General features: G+C 37.7%; 1 protein-coding gene across 1 annotated transcript in view; it reads left to right on the top strand.

Annotated features, from left to right (window-relative positions):
* LOC117421292 (proprotein convertase subtilisin/kexin type 5-like) overlaps positions 1-24,133 on the top strand; it is a 134,805-nt gene extending 110,672 nt beyond the window's left edge. The window contains exons 13-21 of the mRNA XM_034035500.3: positions 7,263-7,399; positions 7,863-7,997; positions 10,568-10,670; positions 18,066-18,259; positions 19,129-19,213; positions 20,382-20,485; positions 20,644-20,779; positions 22,460-22,575; positions 23,598-24,133. Of these exons, the coding sequence (XP_033891391.2) occupies positions 7,263-7,399; positions 7,863-7,997; positions 10,568-10,670; positions 18,066-18,259; positions 19,129-19,213; positions 20,382-20,485; positions 20,644-20,779; positions 22,460-22,575; positions 23,598-23,713 (1,126 nt within the window). The 3' untranslated portion in view covers positions 23,714-24,133. The remainder of the gene's footprint in view (positions 1-7,262; positions 7,400-7,862; positions 7,998-10,567; positions 10,671-18,065; positions 18,260-19,128; positions 19,214-20,381; positions 20,486-20,643; positions 20,780-22,459; positions 22,576-23,597) is intronic.
* Positions 24,134-24,288: the final 155 nt, after the last annotated feature.

Here is a 24,288-nt window from a genome sequence, read left to right as displayed (position 1 = left end):
AAAACTTATGCCTACTGTAAAAATAGCAATGTTGTTTATGGAATAACCTGTGAAAAATGTGATGAAATAAAATATGTTGGAGAGACTGGAACAACTTTATATAAAAATAATTCAGAACCACCTTTCATTAATTAGAAATACAAAAAAAAAATGAATGAACCAGTGGTACAGCACTTCACTAGTCAAGGATGTGAGATAAATGATATAAAGTTTGTAGTATTAGAACAGCTAAAGTTAGACAATGCAACTTATAGAAGAATAAAATTAAGTAAATGGATAAATAGACTGAACACTATTATGCCAGCGGGACCCCAACAGAAAAGAATGAACTAATATATAACATTTAAATGAATAAATAACCAAATTCATGCAAAAGTTGTGCATGCTGATGCGCTAGAGAGGCCAAATCAGTATATGTTTATATAAAATAATGTTAATTAGAATTAATACATTATTTAAAGATATAAGTAAAAATTATGTCACTATATAGAATACCATTGCATAATGTAAGAATAAACCATGGATTTGAATATAAACAATAACAAGTAGTTGTCGTGCTGTCAAACACCTATAAATACCTCCAATGTTTTGATTCAAACACAGGCTCCCTTGAGAAAGATATGTACAACATATCGAAACTTTGGGCAGCTGGCTCTTTGAGCTAATATATATATATATATATATATATATATATATATATATATATATATATATATATATACACACATATATATACACTACCGGTCAAAAGTTTTAGAACTATATATATACTTTTTTAAAGACCGCTCGCTACCTGATGACAAACTATTTCTGATTTAACAACTTTAAATTAATGATGTAAACGCTACTTTAGGAATGTAAATATAGAAATTGTAAAGCTTACCCCCCATCTGGGACTCAAGACAGGGCACACAACCAGAGGGATATCTAAAAAAAAAAAAAAAATGCAAATAAAGAAAAGGACAGACTGCTTCTCTACCTGGTTCAAATATGTAATTGGTTTAAGCAATTATTTTGCATTTGCAAATAAGCCTTTTATATAGTTTTTTTTTTTCCTGCACATAATTGGTAAAACATACATGTCTTACATTTATAAACACACCTTTTAGCCGACACTGAGAAAACCCAGATTAAATTTTAGCCAGTATTGTGAGGAAAGTGCACTCTACATATAGCAGACTCCAAGGGACTGTGCAAACCAGTTCTTTATAAAAGAAGGATGTTAGAAATGATGATCATTTTTAAACTTTAATGGAGGTACAAACATGTAAGAAATACATAAAGGGCAAACAAAAACAGTAGTTTAAGCACTATAATGGAGTTCTAGCCTAATGTTATTCACTTCTTTTACTAAAGAAATAATTATTTACAGCGGATGTGTGTTATTTTTTTTTTTTTTAAACCTCCACAAAGAAAAAAGCTGACCATATATTTAAAGTTAATTTAAGTGCCTGTAACTTATTTTCTGCTACATCTTCTAACATCAGTTTTACATGTGCAGATCGCTTCTATTTTGATGCATTGCCGGTATGAAAGCTGTGAAATCCCACCATTTTACACTATATGAAACATCACATAGAGGTGGCCATTGCAGCCCTTTCACCAGTTTTCCTCAGATTGCAGTGTTTGCTTGATTTCTAGCTGTGGTAGGCTGGCTCGCAGTGGTGAGGTGTGATGATGTCACGGACCAGGAAGTACAGAAACCAAACAATGGATGGGCGGGTGAAGCTGAATGCATCTGCATTCAGCGTATTTAATAAATAAACAAACAAAAGATTTAAACAAAAAACAGAAACCAAAGGGCACGAGGGCCAAACAAATAAACAGACAAACAAGTAAGTGTCGTGCTGGCTAATCCAGCACGTTTTAGCAATTGTATTGTCTCCTTGCTCTCTCCGCTCTCCGTACTCTCCTCTGTACACTCAACAACCAACCCCGCAGCACGGACAGCTGCCGGTTCTTATACTCTGGCCGAGGGGTTAACTAGCTGTTAATTATCTTATTATCCCTCGGCCACAGTCTGCACGCGTTTGGTAAGGATGCATGACTGTCAGCTAGTTAAATAATCAGTAGCTGATCAGTCATGCATCCTCACAGGGTTTTAAATTATCAATATAAAAACAATAACAAAAAGACGCAGCGCTTTTATCCGCGCCGCAAACAAAAATACAAATAATAATACATAGGGGCGGGACACTCCGCCACACAAGCCAAAAAGTAATTACCTGCAAGTAGGAGCTCTTATCAGTGCTGAAGCTAAAACAATTGACAGTATCATTCAAAAGCATGTGCTTCATTGGCTTTGTTTACTGTCCTGAATTTAACGTGTAGTACGTTAAACAAAGCAAAAATCTTCTGGACTAGAAACATTGTACATTATCTTTTACATTGTGTATACTTTATTACAGGGTCGGTTTTGATCAGATAAACTTCCTAAGGGCCTACAACTTAAATACATTGCAAACAGCACTAAGTTCTAACACAATCTGTTATAAGCAGGGGTCTACCTAAATCACGATTTTGTGGAAATTGGGAAATTGAGGGAGCACTGCGAAATTCACCTCTTTTAGGGGCCAATGCATACCGGACAAGTATGGAGAAAAAAAATAAATCTCATTTAAATGAACTACTGCACAACGCAAGCAACGGGAAATAGGTATCTTCCTTCTGTAGATAGGCTTTTTTTTATTCCTTCGCCATCCAAAAAAAAGCAAAGTATATTTTGGCTGATGATCGTGTCAAGATATTTCCCAAAGAAACTGTACATGCAGATGGAGGTAATTATTTTACACATCTTGTAATGTGTCTTTGGAGAAAATACGACTGATCACTATTTAGTTGCAGAATCACACATTAAACGAAAGGTTACTACAGAGGCTGCTAAACAGAACATAAAATAAACAGCTTACAGAAAACAAACTGGAAAGTCAGCGCAGACAAAAAGTATTCCTGTCGGTTGTAGCCAAGTTAAATCAGTACTACAGGTACAATCTAGCACAGCCACCTCGCTTCAAACAACCTGCTGCTTACTTTTTAAACGTAGTTAGAATTTTAGACCCAAATAGGCACGTTTTCTTAGTACTAATTAAATAAATTATTGGATGGAACAAATAACATAACAAACATATATTGCCTTTATTAAAGTATGTCAGATGCCCTTGGGTAACCGAGTTTTGGGACTGTTTCCAATCGATTTCCACATCTGTATAACTTGGCAAAGCTTTGCCTTACACTTCCAACCAATTCAGTGGATGCAGACGTGCAGTCTCAATGTATGGGCAAGTCCACACCAGACAGAATGTCGGCAACAACTGCTGGGGGATGTTGCATGCTTGCCTTTAACAAATGACAGCACTGTTTTAGTAAGGAAGCAAGTACCGCTATTTGTAGGCTTTTATAATGCTCTGAAATATTGTCTACTTATGTTTAGTTAATGTTTAAACCGGTCCTTCATCATGCTTAACCACTTGAGTGGGGCGTGGTCTGTGACAAGATCAAATTAATGTCCCAGCAGGTAGTATTGTAAAGAGTGAGAAGCCCGTTTAATGGCCAGACACTCCTTTTCGACTATTATAATTTTTTATTATTATTTATTAGAAGACACCCTTATCCAGGGAGAGTTACAATATATCATATTATTTTTACATACAATTACCCATTTATACAGGTGGGTTTTTACTGGAGCAATCTAGGTAAAGTACCTTGCTCAAGGGTACAGCAGCAGTGTCCCCCAGCTGGGATTGAACCCACGACCCTCTGGTCAGGAGTCCAGAGCCCTGAGATCATAACCAAAGCGGTGTGGAGTAGTGGTTAGGGCTCTGGACTCTTGACCAGAGGGTTGTGGGATCAATCCCAGGTGGGGGACACTGCTGCTGTACCTTTGAGCAAGATACTTTACCTAGATTGCTCCAGTAAAAACCCAACTGTATAAAATGGGTAATTGTATGTAAAAATAATGTGATATCTTGTAACAATTGTAAGTCGTCCTGGATAAAGGCGTCTGCTAAGAAATAAATAATAATAATAATACTTACCTAGTCTTGTGAAGCACTTCCTCTGCAGGACTCCTGAAGGAACAGAGTCCACCCTGTGAACTTACCGTGACAGCACCAGACAATCTACCTGTGGAAGGAAAAGCAAAGCAACAGAGTTACCAGGACATCAAGGGGAATACAATGGACAGACTTGAAGTGTACAGCCCTATCAACCCTGAGGCCTTCTGAACCAGACTGTGCACCCAGATACTGGACTTTGGCCAGCTGTAGTAACTTTACTACAGAATACTACTCCCTACGCTATTGTTTTTACCTGTTTGAAGGCAACCTTTTGCAGAATTAGCTAGGGGCACAAGAAAAAGTGAAGTTAGAGCCCAATATTGTCTACTTAGGTTTATTTAATGTTTAAACAGGTCTGCGAAATGTCCGCGAAATCCCAATTTTATTCCATAACCTACCCGTGAAAAATATCTACATTTTCTGCGATTTAAGTAGACCCCTAGTTATAAGTGGAGCACTGAGGGAATGACTTGGTACTATTACAGAAACTTCTGTTGGGTCCTTCACAAGACATTACAGGTTGCTGAATGAAAGAGCAACTTCTCTTAAAACATAGTAACATTTTGGGGTCCGGAATATCAGCATATTTCTTATTACTAATTTTATTTCAGCTTGGCTAGTTAAAAAGAACATTTATTTTCCACAGTAAACCGGTAGTAGGAATTGGCTGAAAGCTTTGATAAGTCAGTTTAGACTGTCTGTCTGTCTGGATTTCCTCTCCAGTTTTTCTTGCCAGCTGAGAGGCAGTTCAGGCATCCCCTGGAGAGAACAGCTGTTCAAAGGAGGGTAGTTTATCCAGTCTACAGGTGCAGAGCAGTCAATGGCACACTACTGTGTTTTAAAATACTTGTTTGACTTGTGCTCGACAACCCATTAGCCCAGCAAGCAGAGAACCTTTGCGTGTCAGGTTGCTAATTTAGTGGGATAGAACACATCATAAAAGGGTCCAGAACTAGAGAGCTGGTCATCATGATTTAAACATCCATCACTCAAACTATGTGCTGTTTTGGGTTGTGTGTAATGTTTCATTCTACTTACAGGGTCAGGTAATGTGAAATGTCCAGCTTTTTTTTTTTTTTTTTACCTTTTAACATTGTATTATACATTATAGAAACATTTTAATCCTTTGTAGTTTTAGTACTTGTATCCGTCCCAAGTTTGCAAAGGTCAGTATAGTGTTCTGAGCTTGTGAAAGTTCAATCAAGTGACCAAGGCTGCAAGCCAAACTATCCAGCTGTATTGGACGTCAAAGGGCACTCCGAGCTTTAGAGTTAACTAATAAAATGGGGTAGAGACAGATCGACAGACCATGTGAAAAATGAAATACAGAATTAGCTTAATGGAAGTCTTATCCAAATACAGAGAAACCTGGTCTCAGAGTTCTGCACACTCTTTTATCACAATGCATTTTCTTAAAGGAATCCCCTTGTTTGCTCCAGTTGTTTGACCTTAAATACACCTATTAGAAATATGTAAAAAATATACTGGCTTTTTATTTCCAATGATCTAAACAACCACATATCCTACCGCCAACCTTTCATGTGTTTTTCCTTTCATTCCTATTACAAATATACAGTTTAGTGATGTTGATTTAGCTTGCTTAATTATCAAATCCACTGTCATTCTCTTAATAAATCGATAAATAAGTAAAGGTTGATACAACTTCCATTTCTGCTCGTAATACAAAATGTTATGTTTCTTTAGTTTGCACCAAGGTTCCAGGTGTTTTTATTGGGACCCTGCCTCCCAGCCAGTGTTAAATAAGATCTCACTTTATTTTAGGTGGTGGTCAAGGGAGACAACCTTTATTGATGGGTAGTGTTCAAAGGCCATCTAGTGGTCACAAAACAATATATTTTAAGGGAAGCTGTCAAATCCAGTGTATTGTATAACGCTTTAGTTTAAGCAAAGGAGAAAACCATCCCCATGTAGGGTTTAAAAGCATCTACCAATTGCCTACCAAAAAAAAAAATACAAAATCCATCAGAAAAAGATCATTGATATGCATTGATTATCACATTTAGTATACAATACATTGTTTACACTTACCAACCAACAGACTTGAAAAATGTCAGCTCTTTTTAATCAAAGTTGATAAAACCAGCAGAAATCCACATGTGGCAGAAAGTGTTTAATATTTCTATTTACAATGGGCAGGCTGGCAAGGTTATACAGAGATTTGGCTCCATAGATTCGCATTTCTACTCTGCTTCAGTCTCAGCTGAAGGTTATAAGTGTGTTGTACTGTACTTGTTTATACAAATTAAGGCAATCGTTATTTTGATGATTTTCTACACTGGTTCAGATCTACGTAGCTTTATTATAGCAGGTATTATAGGTACAATTAAAGATGTGTTGATGCCCAATGTGAATATTTATGTTTCTGTACCAGTTGCCGTATTTGGACGTTCAGGTATATCAGATCTCAGTAAAAACATAATTAACAGTTTCCTTGTAAATCAGTGGCCACTTCAAGTCAAATGCTTGTTTAAGCGGAAGCTTTTTGTTGTTTGATGGTAAGCAAGAATTATTTGGGCCGTTATAAATTATCTTCCATCAATGAGAGTTAATTCATTTTGCAAAACATATGCTCCAGAATTGAAGCACCCAGAACAAAAAAACTACCTAGAACTTGAACTTGGAAAAGAGAGATATTTATTTTGAAACTATTTTGGGCACCTCAATTGTATTCTCAATAACAAATGTAATGTGTCATGTCTTTTGGCCTGCCTAATGTTGTTAACGCAACTTTTAGGCAGCACTGTATTGTTACTTAACTATAATAAGGAACCTGTGCAGAGAGGTTTTATAAAGATACAAAAGTACTGTTTATAAAGATACAAATGTACTGTAGAGATGTCATTTTGTCATACTTTTGGTTGAGAAAAAAAAGAGCACACTGTATACCCTTGCTGTAATTGATTATAATTTTGGACAACTCCTTGGAATATCATCTTTCATCCAATGAGCCACTTATTCCTGCTCAACCACTTTAATATCTTGAAAGGTCACCTTGCCAAAGATAAATGGTTGTTGATATATCAGTAAAAATAAACTAAATCTAGAACTTGACTAATAATACATGTATTGTATGTATCCAAATATTTAAATAGTTATTTAAAATTGGCAATCATTTATTGATGTTTTTAGTGCTTGGTTCTACATATGTTGCTGTTGTTAACAAAACCTTTTGTTCTTACGCTTCAGGTTATTTGATCATTCAATGGAAGGCTTTAAGAACTGGGAATTTATGACCACTCACTGCTGGGGAGAAAAGGCTGCTGGAGATTGGATCCTTGAAATCTATGATACCCCTTCACAACTCAGAAGCCATAAAACACCAGGTAATTCATGAGAAGTAGACTACAAAATTTGGTGTGACAAGCATGAAACGAGCAACTGGTTAGTACAGCTGGTAATTTTAAAGGCAAGAAATAGCTATTGCAAATGGAATCAACAACATATGTTCAACAGTTATGTAATATATTCAGTTAATAGCATGGGAACTCCCAATATTAACAGTGGGGAAAAAATAATATTCTGTTATTCATGTAACTAGATATTAATCCTGGTAACAAACACATCTGCCATTCAGGACAGAATGTTTCACACAACTGTGGGCATGTAGGTCTGGGCATGTATGTACAATTTCGTACAGCATTCACAAAATACAGTATGTGTTGTTAACCCTGTGTTGCTCAAACTGTTTTGCATGAAGTAGGTTGTGTTAATCAAGTACAATTTAATTACCAAGCATGTCTCCTCAATTAATATATTGGTGTACTCACTTTTTACCCCCATTTACAGGGAAACTTAAGGAGTGGTCTCTGGTTCTTTATGGGACCTCTGTTCACCCGTACTCTCCACGCTTTGCTCCTCCGAAAGTAGAGAAGCCCCGTTCACCAGTGGAGACCACCACACCGGACTACAGTGAATACACTGGTGAGGTCAAGGAACTGCAAAGCAGAAGGAAACGTTGTTACGGCAACTCCTGATTGAGAGTCTAATGGGTAGTGTTGTGTTATGTTGCCGATCTCTCTTTTTCTAGACCATTATCTGTCAAATATTTTTGACAAAATTATTAATAAAGTTGTTTGTTATTCATTGTAACCAATATTTTTTGGGGGGTAGTGATAAAGTAATGTTAATTTCACTAGTTTATCTTTGTAAAGCATAGATTCCTCCTTCAGTCTTACAGTTGTGCCACATCAAATGACAGAAGCAAATAAGTAAATAACAATTCATGCATACAAACAACACTAAATATATATATATATATATATATATATATATATATATATATATATATATATATATATATATATACAGTACCAGTCAAAAGTTTGAGTACACCTGCTTGAAACCAGGTTTTTATGATTATCTATGCTTTTAACTGTATAAACTTGTCTGTAAACACTTAAGATTTCATATACGTGTACTTATATCAGCTGAAAATCATAAGTGAATTGCATTCAAAAATGTTATTTTTAAATGAAAATGTAAATCTTGTCAATTTCAATGAAATGGTCACCCAAAGCAAGGGGATTTCAGTCTGAAGCCCAAGTCAGTTAAAAGTCTGAAATGTGTATAACACGGTGTTAGAACACTGGCCTAAGTATAAAAGTGTCTTTGTTAGATGTTCTCCGAGTTAACTAGCATGTTACCTAATTAACCTTTTGTCAACAATTATTGTTAAGGTGCGGGTCCATGATTACTATAAATATAAGTAGCATAGGCACAAGTTTGTCATTCCTGAATGTAAGGGAGCAGAAAATGGCAAAATACGCTCAGTTAAGCAAAGAAAAAAGACTGTAATTACTCTGTAATTACCTTAAGAAATGAAGGTCAATCTTTAAGACAAATCACAAGAACTTTGCAAGTGTCTCTAACTGTTGTGGCCAAGACCATCAAATGATTTGAAGAAACTGGCACTCATGAGGACCGAACAAGGTCAGGCAGGCCAAGGGTGACCTCAGAATCAGAGAACAAGTTCATTCGAGTCACAAGTCTGCAAAACCGGCGATTAACTGCCCCTGAAATACAAGCTCAGCTAAATGCTACTAGAAGTACAGATGTTTCAACATCAACTGTTCAGAGGAGATTGCGTGAAGCTGGCCTAACTGGAAGAATTGCTGCAAAGAAACCATTGTTAAGAGTGCAGAATAAGAGGAAGAGACTTGCTTGGGCCAAAAAACACAGAAACTGGACGATGGACCAATGAGTCAAAATTTGAAATATTTGGGTCCAACCGCCGAGTATTTGTAAGACGCAGAGAGGGTGAGCGCATGAGTTCTGCATGTGTGGTTCCCACTGTCAAGCATGGAGGAGGCAGTGTCGTGGTCTGGGGTTGCTTTGCTGGTGACAGAGTTGGTGATCTTTACCAAGTCCATAGCAAGCTCAACCAGCATGGCTATCATAGCATATTTCAGAGGCATGCCATTCCATCAGGATTACGGCTAGTTGGGCAGTCCTTCATTCTTCAGCAAGATAATGACCCGAAACACACCTCAAAGTTGTGCAAGAACTATCTGGCGAAGAAGGGAAGTGAAGGACAACTCAATCTAATGACCTGGCCTGCCCAGTCTCCAGAACTCAATCCCATAGAACTTGTATGGGACGAACTGGACAGAAGAGTCAAAGCAAAGCTACCCACAAGTGCCCTAAAATCTCTGGGAATTGCTGCAAAAGAGCTGGGAAGACATGTCGGGTGATTTCCTGCTGAAACTTGTTAACCAAATGCCTCGTGTTTGTGAGGCTGTTATTGAGGCAAAGGGTGGCTATTTTGAGGAATCCAAGATTTAGAGACAATTTTCAATTTTCTTGAACATTGCTTTGATACTCCTTATGTTTTGTTTTGTATATTGTAACATGTGTTTTCATTTTCAAGTATTTACAGAAACGTATACGACGTAAAACATTGTCAATTATGAAAAAAACCTAGTTTCCAGCAAGTGTACTCAAACTTTTGACTGGTACTGTATGTATATATATATATATGTATATATAAAATACCTCCAATGTTTTGATTCAAACACAGGCTCCCTTGAGAAAGATATGTACAACATATCGAAACGTTGGGCAGCTGGCTCTTTGAGCTAAAATATATATATATATATTAATTTCTTAGCAGACGCCCTTATCTAGGGCGACTTACAATTGTTACAAGATATCACATTCTTTTTACATACAATTACCCATTTATACAGTTGGGTTTTTACTGGAGCAATCTAGGTAAAGTACCTTGCTCAAGGGTACAGCAGCAGTGTCCCCCACCTGGGATTGAACCCATGACCCTCCAGTCAAGAGTCCAGTGCCCTAACCACATTACTCCACACTGCTGCCCACACTGCTGCCCTATAATATATATATATATATATATATTTATATTATATACACACACACACACAGTATGGATAATGGATAACCCATTCGTAAAATGTATAGTTTTTCACCTTGTGTTCTCCACACAGGGGGGGGTCTCTGACCAAATAAAACATTTTTTCTCCCTAAAGGACCTTGTGACACAGAATGTAGCGACGGTGGCTGTGACGGACCAGGCCCTCATCAGTGCATTGACTGTTTGCATTACTTCCTGAAATTTAAAAACCACACAAGGTGAGACATTGCCACTTAAACGTGAACTTCATTGGATGTGGATTGCCTGATAGATACCAGCCCTTTTTGACTTACCAATGACGGTGCTAAGCATAGATATTCCAAGCAAATTGTTTTCAAAGAAAGATGTAATTATCTTGGCAGACAGAGCGGTGTGTTCCTTCACTAAAAAGAGCAGGAGTTCCCTTTAATTTAGTGATTGAAAGCATTTTAGTTTGCTCTTTTGTTTGTGTACATTTTGTGTGTGGCGGTTAGTCTCTATTAGCGTGGTATAGCTCAGACGTTTGCAATTATGATCAAGGGCTTACTATAAATAATTGCAGGCAATCAAACAAGACAACTTCAGAACTCAAGAATATAATAAATACTTTAATATTAACATTTGCAGGTGCAGCAAAATCAAACAACACACTTCAGCATACATCATTTTTTTAAAGGTGCATAATCAAAAAGTTGGATAATTCTTTAAATAGTGATTCCAGTAAAGCGCTTGACTGAAGTTCAGCTTTGCCAAGATGTACTAGATATTATTATTATTATTTATTTCTTAGCAGACGCCCTTATCCAGGGCGACTTACAATTGTTACAAGATATCACATTATACATTATTTCACATTATACAGATATCACATTATTTTACATACAATTACCCATTTATACAGTTGGGTTTTTTTTTTTTTACTGGAGCAATCTAGGTAAAGTACCTTGCTCAAGGGTACAACAGCAGTGTCCCCCACTGGGGATTGAACTCACAACCCTCCGGTCAAGAGTCCAGAGCCCTAACCACTACTCCACACTGCTACTGAGCTGTAGGCTCAGCTATGTGATTAAATTGAGTAGGTGTTTTGGTTTTTTTTTCCTAGAAATGATCAGTATGATTCACTGCTAAATACCTATTAACTACTGCATTGCAGGTATATATTTTTATTACATATAACATTTTACAAATCTTACATAAGTTACATTATGCATTTTATTTACAACTAACTTAGCACTGTATACAAATGATATACCATGAAATATATTTTAGTTGATGCATTTTAATTTAGCATATCTTAGTAAACCACATTTTCCTAGTGTTACTGCTGTGATGAACAGGACATCATGATGCATTTGTTTATTCTATGTCATTGGTTGCAGTAATTCTTAAACAGTCTCACTGATTTACTGTGATCCACTACCACCAGATTTCATATGCTTTTCAGGAAGCCTGTATATTTCAGTATTACAAAAGTTTTAGTGGGGTCTCCTCCTGCTTTCATCTCAGCTGTGTTCTGGCAACATACATGTGGGTACGGAACTGAACGCGCAACATGTGTCTTCATTTATCCCTGCTTTTCTGGATTGTTTTTCAAACATTTTAAAAACTGCACAAGGCTGTTGCTCGGTTGGTTCATCCTGTGCATCTCCATTGCTGTTGCCGCTGCTGTCAGCAGCACCTGTGAACATATTGTGTTCAATTCAGATTTTTGGTTTTAACCTTTTCATTTTTGTTGCTTTTGTCAGTAGAAATAGCCTGCTGCAGTAATTTCATTTTTTTAATTTTCAGCTGTTCCTTTGAAAAGATAATAGGTTGGAGGTAATTTTCTAGACCATAGCAACATAGTGAGTCTGGTTACGTTGCAAATGAACATCACAATTTGTCCTCGGGCACCTTTCTGAACTATAAAAACGGTTCTGTTTCTGCAAACTACAGATTGACTGCCCCATAGGTGAACAATGCAGGCACACATATAACCTTGGTGTATTTCGGAGGACTGAAACTGCGGCACCTCCCTTGTGTCATCCTGCTAAAATACCCTAAAATTACCTGTTAGTCACCCTATTTAAATTGTAGCCAACTCCTTAATTCTTGTCTTGCTTTTCAGTTTCCTCCATCCTCCCTACCTCCTCCACTTTGCTGCATCACCTCTGCCAGTGCCTGTAGTTCTCGGTTGCCACTGCCTGTAGTTCTGGGGCGGGACTGCGAGCAGTTCAAAGATTGGTTGGGTGCTGTGACGGCCCCATCCTCCCTATTAGCTAAGAAAGAGGAAGCATGCTATAGACCGCCAAGTTCAGATGCTGAGCAAAATAATCTGTTATACAATGACTTTCGAAATGCGTGTAGAAAATAAGCCATACTAAAGGGGGATTTCAACTTCCCCCGTGTAAAATGGGAGAACCCGGTGGGGAGCACGACGGACGAAATTGAAATGGTGGAAATGACAAATGACTGCTTCCTAACGCAATTTGTCAAGGCACCAACTAGAGGGGAGGCATGCCTTGATTTAGTCTTTTCAAATAATGAAGACAGAATAACTAAAACGGAGGTCAGAGAGCCATTGGCAAACTCAGACCACAACATGGTCTCATATGAAGTATTTTTTAAAACCCCAAAAGTAAGGACTAAAGCTAAGGTTTACAATTTTAGAAAAGCAAACTATGAAGGTATGAAACAGAGACTAACAGAAGTAGATTGGAGTAAAATAGAGAAAACATCCACAGAAAAAGGATGGCTGTTTTTTTTAAAATGTAGTAATGGATGTGCAAAACACTTACATCCCAAAAGTAGACAAATCTAAATCTAAAACAAAATGGCCAAAATGGTTTAATAGATCAATTAAAAAAAATATTCAGCGAAAAAAGGCACTTTACAGAGCGTTTAAAAAGGGACCAAAAACAAAGTACACAGAAAGAGTACTTGGAACTGAAAAACGCAAGTTAGAAAGGCCGAGAGAGAGATAGAAATCAATATTGCTAAGGGGGTTAAAACCAATTCCAAAATGTTTTTCCAATATTATAACAGCAAGAGAACATTCAAAGAGGAGGTTAAATGTCTAAAGCCCGCCGCACACAGCCCGACTCAAGCCGTCCCAACTCATCTCATCTCAACTGGCCGTACAGAGTTTGGATGAATCGTATCAGTGTGTGTGCCCTTAAAACCAAGATTATGCAGATTTCAGTCGGGATGTCTTCAGATTTGAAGATTGAACATGTTGAATCTTTTTCAGACGCAGTTTCGTTCACATGTGATCAGTTTGTCTGTGTGCAGCGGTTGCCGACCAAGACTGACTGAGACCGATTAGTCATAAGGGTGTCAACCAATGGTGAAGCAGGTTTAAGTGACGTAGCTTGTCATATAACTTGTCATACAAGATGGCAGAATATTGACAGCTTTAGTTCCACAGGTAAAAATACATTAGTCTTGAATTGCTCCGAGTGTCCCGAATTCAAAAATATCAGATATGTGCACATTTGAATAGGTTTTTTTTTGGCGTTTACTAATCAAAGGTAAATTATCAATTTACCTTTTTATTACACCGTGTAACAATTTTTTTATTTTTTTTTTTTGGTTCCTGGGTAGTAAGTGTTATTTCCTAATTGCTTATGCCTCAAAAGTTACTCCAAATTTACTCAGCACTGAATCTGTCTGAAATGTTCTGGAAAATAGGTAAATTTCAAAATATCACTGCCCTGGTCACAAAAGCAAAGTTTGTGGGGAATAATAGCCATTTTCTATACTTTTGAGGCAAAAGCAATTAGGAAATAACACTTACTACCCAGAACAAAAATTGTGTTACATAGTGTTATCAATCTACTGGCAGCCTATATTTTCTTACTGCACTAAAACAGAAGTAACCGGTGTGTCGATCTCCATAGGTCACAAATCACAAGCCCCTAGATCTACACGCTGAGAAAAAAAAAACAAAAAAAACGCCAAAGTCAAATAAAAAATCAACAGGTTGGATTTTATTTACCACAGGCTAAAGTGTAGTAGACAAGCTATACAAAAAGTCAAACACTGCCTGAAACGTTTGCATGGTGTAAATGGTCAATTAATTAATAGGCTAAGCGCTTCTTTTGGTTGCCTCGCAGCGCTGTCTCAGCCGTCTAATCAGCCTACGATGCCATTTTTGTATTAACTTAGCTATGTTGGGCTAAGTTAATACAAAAATGTGTACAGGGCAGTATTAATTACATTTGCATACATAGTAATCACCAGGATCTAGTTGTGGTCCGTCTAATTCAGTCTTAGCAGTGTGCGACACCCAGTCGGGAAAAATTCAATTGTGACATCAAACCAAAACTGAGCACAACTGATCGCAAAATCTGTGCATACTCAGATGAGATGAGGGCTCGAGTTGGGCTGTGTGCAGCGGGCTTTAGAGACACAAATGGCAAAATCATAGATGAAGAAAAAAAATAGCAAATATATTAAATGATTACTTTTCACAGGTTTTTACAAAGGAGGACATGGACAACATGCCCCACATGTCGACCTGTTCCTATCCAATTTTAAATAACTTTAGCATAACAGAGGCAGAAGTTTTAAATGGACTAGGAGCTCTTAAAATAAACAAATCCCCTGGGCCAGATGAGATCCTCCCAATAGTATTCAAAGAAATGAAAGAAGTTATTTACAAACCGCTAACCAAGATCATGCAACAGTCTCTAGACACAGGGGTTGTACCGACAGACTGGAAAATTGCAAACGTAATACCGATCCACAAAAAGGGAGACAAAACCGAACCAGGTAACTACAGACCAATAAGCCTGACTTCTATTATATGTAAACTTGTGGAAAATATAATAAGATCCAAAATGGAAAATTACCTATATGGTAACAATATCCTGGGAGACAGTCAGCATGGTTTTAGGAAAGGGAGATCGTGTCTAACTAACCTACTTGACTTTTTTGAGGATGCAACATTGAAAATGGATAACTGCAAAGCATACGACATGGTTTATTTAGATTTCCAGAAAGCTTTTGACAAAGTCCTGCATAAAAGATTAATTCTCAAACTGAACGCAGTAGGGATTCAAGGAAATGCATGCACATGGATTATGGGGTGGTTAACATGTAGTAAACAGAAAGTACTGATTAGAGGAGAAACCTCAAAATGGAGTGAGGTAACCAGTGGTGTACCACAGGGATCAGTATTAGGTCCTCTGCTATTCCTAATCTACATTAATGATTTAGATTCTGGTGTAGTAAGCAAACTCGTTAAATTTGCAGACAACACAAAAATAGGAGGAATGGCAAACACTATTGCAGCAGCAAAGGTCATTCAAAATGATAGTGCATACCGATAAATCATCTCCTGAATACTCGTTTTATCACCAAACCCCTCAATGATGTGATCCAAGTCATTATTTTATTAGTATAACATCTAAAAAAGCTCAGCAAATGTCTGTGATATTCTTTGAGCGCTGCGCTGGATGCAGAAGCAGCTATCTTGTTTGTTTATGTCCGTGTTATCTATGTGGTGCCGGAGCTATCTGTATTAATGAGATACGCCCCCTTTTTTTTCGGCTTCTCTCAGCTCCTATCGGTCTCACGGCCATTGAATGGTTTTCTCTGCTTTTTCTGGAGAAAAAACAACTAGAGATCTGTTTTTTACGTCTTTTTGATGATGTCGGACAGGGTCCAACATTGGACCGGAAAGGGAAAATTGCAATGTCGGACCAGGTCCGACATACGACCGCAAAGGGTTAATGGCTGTCTTACCTGAGTTGTTTCCCTTGTTTTGATGTGGTCTCTCTTCTGTTTTTTTGTTTTCTCCCTCCTTCCTTTCTAGTTTAAATGCTTCTGAACCTTCTCGTGGATCCTTTCTCTGAGTAGATTGGTTCCCTTTTTATTTAAGTGCAGTCCGTACCACCTATATAGATAGTCCATGTTGTAGAATGTGCTCCAATGTTCAAGAAAGATGAAGCCTTGCTGTGTGCACCATGATTTCAGCCATGCATTTGCAAGGTGTTGGCAGTATCCCAAAAAATACCACAGTTTTGGTATTGTCTTTTAATTTCCTTCCTAGCTCTCTGAAGCTCTCGACCAGTACAGTCCGGTATGTGTTGGACCTGCGAAAATGTCTTGAGTCTGTGGGAAAGTGGGCACATGACAATTTGCAGCAGGCTCAGCACAGACAGGAGACCCAATATAACAGGGGAGCTTGGTTGTGCACATTTCAGCCAGGAGATAAAGTACTGAGTCTAAACTTCTGGCGAAGTGGCAAGGACCATTTGAGGTTACACACTGTATTGGGACGGCGGATTATGAGATCTGCCAGTTGGGGTGACGGAGAGAAAAATATTTATCATGTGAACCTCTTGAAGCTATGGTTGCAACAGGAGGCATTGTTAGTTGAGCAAGCAGATGACGTCACAGATCTCAGACCTGATATTTCTGTATTGGCAAAAACAGGGTCGGTACAGATTGCAGACAATCTAACACCACAGAAATGTTAGATTCGGGCGCTGGTGGTGGAATTTCCTGATGTGTTTTCTCCCGTCCCGGGGCAGACTTGAGTAGCCCACCATCACATTGAAATTGAGCCGGGGGCGCCAGTTCACCAGAGGCCGTACCGCATACCTGAACATAAACGGCAGGTAATGAAGGCGTAGATTGACGAAATGCTCAAGCTGGGGGTAATAGAGGAGTCCCAGAGTGAGTGGAACAGTTCAATTGTGTTAGTGGATAAACCAGATGGATCGACTCGGCGAGTCAATGAAAAATCGAAGTTCGATGCTTATCCCAAACCCCGAGTAGATGAGTTGCTGGAGCATCTAGGCACGGCTCACTTTATGACGACACTGGATCCCTGGAATCCAAAGAGAACCGCGTTTTTGAGCACCCAGTCCTGTATATCAGCAGGATGCTCCTTCCCCATGAGAAAAACTATAATACCATCGAGAAGGAGTGTCTCTCAGTAAAATGGGTGGTCGAGTCACTCCAGTACAACCTCCTGGGGTGACACCTCACCCTGGTTATTTAGCAATTATTATTTTAATGATTATTATTTCTGCACCTGCAAGTGTGCTGGAACTGAATAAGGAAGGAACATTTTACCATCGTTGGTAGTGTTCCTAGGCAGTGCAGCAGTGCCCTCTGCTGTATTAAATAAATCAGTGCACCCCAGTGATTTGTTCAACTCCATTTCTATCTCCTGTGTCAATGAATTCCCCGCACCCTCTAACACTGACCTTTTTGTTATTGCATTTCAACCAAATAAATGTAATTGGTATATTTGGAAAGTGTTAATAAACTGCTATGCTACTAGTTGTATGTCATTGGTTGCAGTAGTTCTTATACGGTCGCACTGATTTACTGTGATCCACTACCAGCAGCTTTGATATGCTTTTTAGGAAGCTTGTATATTTCAGTATTATTAAAGTGTTAGTGGCATCTCTTCTTGCGTTCATCTCAGCTGTGTTTTGGCAACATACACGCATGGCACGGAAATGCACACACGACACAAGCCTGCGCTCCCGTGTTTGTTGCAAGTTCATGGGAAACACACCACATTTGAAAAACAAATCATAGATAACACACTTCAATGCATTCCGTGCACCCTTCTTCATCATCCTCAACAATATGTAAATAGGTGCGCGAAAACTACGACTTTATTTTTTCTGCAGGACCTGTGTTTCTGAATGTCCATCCGGGTTCTTCAGAGATGATAAGAGGCGTTGCAAGAAGTGCTATTCCCTGTGCGACACGTGTGTGGGTAGCCGCAGTGACCAGTGCACTTCCTGTAAGCTTGGCTACCACCTGAATGAAGAAACATACAGCTGTGTCTCCAGCTGCCCCGAGAGCTTCTACCTCGACAAAGGCAAGTGATTCCAGGGCTTCAGTTGTGGGGCAAATATTCAGGAGTCAGACAGCAGAGTTTCATTCCCTGCTTGGGGGGTGGGGGATCTTTGCAGAGCAAATCCTCATAATAATGACCCCTCCCCAGTGCATTAGTTAAAACATTAAAGTTGCCCATTTACAGGAAAATAATCAGTGCACATAAAACATTACATTAAATGTAAAACATTGTTAAATCCCATTTTCCTTAAAAGCCTTTTGAAGTTTTCAACCTCTTCTTTCTTGTGAACAACTTTTGATGTCACTGGGGACATCATCAATGTATTTGAACCAGGAACGCTTTTATTGTGGGGTTAGTAAAATTGGTACTTAGGGAGAATTCATGCACCCCTTGGGTGCACAAAAAAAGGGGAAAAACAACTTTTCTTAATTCATGATTTTTCAACTTCTCATACTGTTCCCCTAGTGTGCTTTTTTGTAATGCTGGGTATCATTAAGATCTACATATTCTGTGCCAAATGTCTATCTAAGGTGCAATGCCAGTATTCAAGGTTTAATAATCTTAAGGCCAACCAAGTATATTTTAAGTTTTGAACAAGCACATTAATATTAAGTTGCCAGATAATGTGTTGTTGAAAACAAATGCCAGAATTATTCAGGCTATAGGAAATGTGCCATTTTATTTTCCAGCTAGTTACTGCTCAGTCTGTAGCTCTGAAGTTTAAGAGGTCATGCACAACACAATAGGTAAACATGGATTGCTGAGGCAGTGGACTAATATGATTATACATTTGCTTTTGAGTTTTTTTTTTAATTTTTAATTTTATTTTGCTGCCTTGTGGACAGAACTGGTTTGCCTCTGTTTAACATGTGGTTTATTTGCTTTAACAGAAGTAAACATGTGCAGGAAGTGTAATGAACATTGTAAAAAATGCACTGGGTTTCAGACCTGTACAGAATGCAGACCAGGCATGAGGTAAGTGAACTCCAAAAGCTATTATAGTAAATCATCTACATTTTCTTCTTCATTTCTAATCTGTTTAACATCCTATTATGTGTATTCTCTATTGTTTTTCATTCATAGTTGTTTCTGATCGTTGTTTGCCAGGTTTCTATGTCCTTTTTCAGTTGCTTACTGCATCTCTTGAAGTGAGGTGGCTTTAGAAATAACCATTAGGGGTTAGCTATATTAACTGTAATAACCATTAACTTCTTTTTCTGCACCATATCCAACTTTGGCTGCTGTAAGTTTGTAAGTAGGAAAATAGGTCAGCAACATTCAAATTGGACATTTCAACTTGGGTTCAAAATGCAGGTAGATTATTGATTGTTATTATTATTATTATTATTATTATTATTATTATTATTATTATTATTATTATTATTTAATAAAGCATTTGAAAGACATTTGCAATCACAACAGTTATCTGCTTGATGCCTTGATAAAGTTAATATATTAATCTATGTAGCATCTATAAAGTGTCAATAAGTTCTATAAACCCTACATAAAAGGGTGCAGCGAATGTGGAAATTATATTTTGTGATCCGTAGTATGAAAATCTTAGCAATTACTATGTATAGATATTACCCCTAAATACTAATAAACTTTCCTAAAATTAAATGTACTCTATACCATTGAAGTTGCCCCACGCTGAAGGCAGTGGCTCATTGAAATTAGGAAAATGTTCAATGTTCTTGATTGTGGTTTCAGTATTACATATTGTATAAACCAGTCAACTGATTTAACAGGAGCAGGTGCCAGGAGGTGTGACTTGCCGCTGAATAGCTACCCCAGTCACAGTCACATCAAGAGGGATGTCTTCCTTTCTGAGACTCCCCCCAGCCTTGATCTAACATCATGCTGATGTCCTACCTGAAAGCTATAGTTAGCTGCTCTGGTGCAGCTACTTAAGCTAACAACTTATTTTTAACAGGCATTTATTAAGACATTTTTCCTTAATCAGCAATATAATTACAACCTCCAGGAGTCCAAAACTCCAAATTATGTATGTATTTATTTAAAATTCTGAAGAGAGCCTCTTTGTAATGGAAAAGGGGAATACAAATGCAGTGCTGTACACTTTTAGGTTTTTAGTTTAGATTAGTTTCATTTTTCTTATCCTTGACATGTTTTACTTCTCCAGTTTACAGGGATCGAAATGCTTGATTACATGTGATGCTGGAACATACTACAACGCCTATAGAAAGGAATGTGAGATCTGTCATAAAGCTTGTGCTGCATGTGCAGGTAATCAGGATTGTTTCAAATATTGGATTATGTGCAAATTCAAATGTACAGACACTTTGTAATACCTTTGCACAGATTTCCTGAGACAGTTTCCTGTGTTGCGCATATATTTGTTTGAATGGTTTAAGAAATAGCTTGTTCTCAATTTCCCATTTTAGGCACAGGTGCAGAGGCTTGTACAGACTGTGCAAAAGATTACTACATGGAAGACTGGAGGTGTGTGTTAAGTTGCAGTGCTGGATACTATTTGGAGCAAAGCTCAGAAAATAGAGAGAAACCGAATACTTGCAGAAAGTAAGTATTTCTGATATATTTTTTATTCTCCCAAGTAATACAAGTAATTCATACAGTAATTCATTGGCAAATATATTTCAAATTATAGTCCCCATTTGGGGATACATGCCCATTATACATACATGTTGACGATTTGCATACATTATTTCTAGTGAACCTTTTTCCATTGTGATGAAACTTGGTTTGGACATTCTTAAGAACAATTTATTTAGTATCAATTTTTGGGCGTGTAAGAAAATACCTATCCATATATCTTTATTTAGGTACTTTTGTCACACTTGCAATTATTCAAGTACATAGGTTTCTTCGTTTTCAGTGTTTATTTTTGAGGAGTGCACAAAATACTCTAATACATCTTTAGAGTAACACAGTTATTTTGAGCCTTGGGTCTTTGTTGAAACGTTAAAACCTCTTATTTGCTGCTTCATGCGATAATATAAATATCGAGCTGAAACACAGCCTGACTTGGGTATAGCAGGAGCGAAGACATATGATGTCAAGGTAAGAAGACAAGCTGGGTGTCAATCTTGTCTAACAGCTGCCAAATCAAGAAAACTCGTAGGAGTCCTTACTGGAAAATGAAAACAGTACTTTAATACCTGAAGGATGAATATTCAATTTGGGGTTACGTTTGAAAGTTGATGACTATGTTTTCCATCCAACTACTAATTCAGTTTCCTATTGTTTATTTTGAAATATTTGTCCCTGTGACAAAGTGGCTGAGTGGATGCAGGTGCGGGAGTGAAGCAGTGTGTGAATGAAACAGACAGAGATGATTGTAATCAGGTTTGGAAAGGATTTTATTAATGGTTTCCAGGTCTGGCGACCAAACAATAATCCCCCTGCAATACACAATGTGTACTGCATGGGGTAAATAACAACAGGATTGCAGTCCCAAATAATAAACAATAATATCTGCCCTACAGTAATACAAATAACGGTCACCAGTCCTGGGTGTGTGCAGTAATGCTCGTGGTGGGTGATACAAGTTTATTTTGTGACAGTGGTGAAGTGTTGTTCTGGCTTTGTGCTGGCCCAAGGCGATAGCTCTGGAAATGTCTTAGCCGTCTGGTAATTTACAAACAAAACAAATTACTAACAGGCACAAAAACAAGCAAAACACTGACGAAACTGTTACGTTCTCTGGGGTCTCTCACAGTCCTTCTAGGTTCTAATACAAAACCAAAGTGAAGGAACAGATTACGATTCTCCATGCCCTTTTATGCTGTCACACATGACCCCTTGGTAAACGAGTGCAACCGCCTCTCCAATCTGTGGCTGCCAAGTCTTTTCCCTTCCGGGTCAATGCGACAGAGTCTCGCCCCCTTCTTGGCTGGCTGACTTCCCTTGAACCCTGGGAAAGAACTGTCAGACCAGCCCGTCCAAGGAACTCTTCTCGCTGCTTAGTGCTCTCATTGGTCGGGAGGGAGATTTACAACCAAGAATCATTGTATTTCTGTCACAGTCCCTCATTGAAGAACCCAAGCCAGCTCAAAATACTTTACTCCTAAAGGTGCGCGATTTATTACAGTATTTTGTTTTCATCTCAAAAATAAACACAGAAAATGAAGAACCCTAAAAACATAGGTCAGGGTGATCTGCTGTTTCATGATCCTTATAGCTCTGCATTACCTTATACAGAATTCCTGCTGAAAATGATCATTATAATTGGTTTTGAAGGTGTGATGCAAGCTGCTTGACCTGCACTGGACCAGGGGAGAAAAACTGTACAAGCTGTATCAGCGGATACAACTTAGAATCAGGAGTCTGTGTAGTCGGAACTATTTGTAAAGATGGTGAGTACGCCTTTTTAAGTCAATATTTGTGAATCATAAGAAGAGCTTAAAATATGTGTTTGAGGCCATGGTGTACTTAAGAGTTGAGACTTACTATGAAGTGAACATGGCTCTGCTCTAACATGTCTTTTACAAAAAAAGCTGAGTTGAAGCCACACATACATTTTAGGTAAATTTCATAACTGTGCTTATTTTTAAAACCATGTCCCTATTAACAGTTTAAAAGTGTGGAGGGTTCCTTGTTATGCACCACTTTTTTTTTTTTTTTTACAGGGAGGGGAGTGTTTACATCACATATAGTTCATTCCATCTGGTTTGCCTCACTAAGAATACTGGCAGTATGTCAGACTTAGAATCCAGAATTTAAAAGAAACAAAATCTGTTCCTGAGATGTAGGAAATATTGTTATATTGGTAGAAAGGCAAGCTTTTGTTTAACAAAATAAGTCCGGTCACATTGCATTTTTGATTAACAGCCAATGCAGTTTTATCAAGGCCTAATAAGTTGTGCTGCAGGAAAGGGTGAAATAAAATGTAAGCAAGTGAAACTGGGCATACATGAAAAAGATTGTTATTATTTTGTTATTTTCCTATGAATTCCAATTCAAGCTAAAACTTTACAGTAAGTGGCAGTTATCTGATGTTAGCTAAAATATTGTTTCTTATTGGAACCCAATGAAGTAAATATCATTGCATAATACATATTCATATTAGCAGTCTTATTCCAACCAAATGACCAACCACTTACTGTAAAGTTGCCCAATTTAATTTCTTATTTGAAAAAAAAAAAAACGTTTTTACTGTGTGTCTAATGAGTCTTTCTGATCTTTTTTCCCCTTTTACAAAAATGGAAAATCACTTCCCATTGGACCACAAAATTACTTCCTGTTCCTGTGATGGATCCACATTTTCTACTGTCATCTGATCTGGTTTCCTATCTGCCTGTCTGACCAATCAAATCCCACTACGATTACCTTCTTCAATTCCTCAACTTCCTGTCTCTTTTGTTTGAACTCTGGAAAGCAACGGAAGAAACATGGGCGGAAGGAAGCTTCTGTGTGTTAGTGAAAAAGAACAATCTTTGCCAGAGAAAAGTGCTCCAGCAGCTGTGCTGTAGAACATGTTCACTAAAAGGGTGAATGGACTTCCACAGGGTTTTTTTTGTTTGTTTTTTTTTTGCTTCTGTATGCATTTATATTGATAATTTATATGAGAAGCTGCCTCCCTCCTTATTCTCTGGAGGTAGCGAACTCTTTGACAGAACAATTACAACAAACCTACCTTTTCTTTACTGGGACGTGTTTTCAGGGTTTAGCATCCGGAATCCATGTCTGTATTTTGTGACCAAAGCATCAATGCCAAATTAATTTTATTTTTTAATATATGGTTTGATCTTCACAGATTATTTGGGAGACCTACCTTTTATCAAAGATCAATCTTGTTTTATTTTGCAGTGTTCATTTTCTTTTTGTTATCAAGAGTATGGCACAAGTTTACAAAACAGGCAGTGTAATGCATCCAGGTATTATGTTAATAAATCAAGATTATAAATGTTTAAAGGGTTATAAACACTTTTTTTTTATATAAAGCAGGGGCATGTTGTATCCTGGTGCTGGTTTTTCTAAACTTTTAATCTCTATAACAGTGATCCGGATTTTGTAATCCTATATGTTGTGATCGCGATTACTTTTATCTGGATTATTTTGATCTGCTT

The sequence above is a fragment of the Acipenser ruthenus genome, chromosome 1 (assembly GCF_902713425.1).
Source record: "Acipenser ruthenus chromosome 1, fAciRut3.2 maternal haplotype, whole genome shotgun sequence".
In the NCBI taxonomy this organism is placed as follows: domain Eukaryota; kingdom Metazoa; phylum Chordata; class Actinopteri; order Acipenseriformes; family Acipenseridae; genus Acipenser; species Acipenser ruthenus.
Note: the sequence above shows the minus strand (reverse complement) of the source record. Positions and strands in the feature narration are given on the sequence as shown.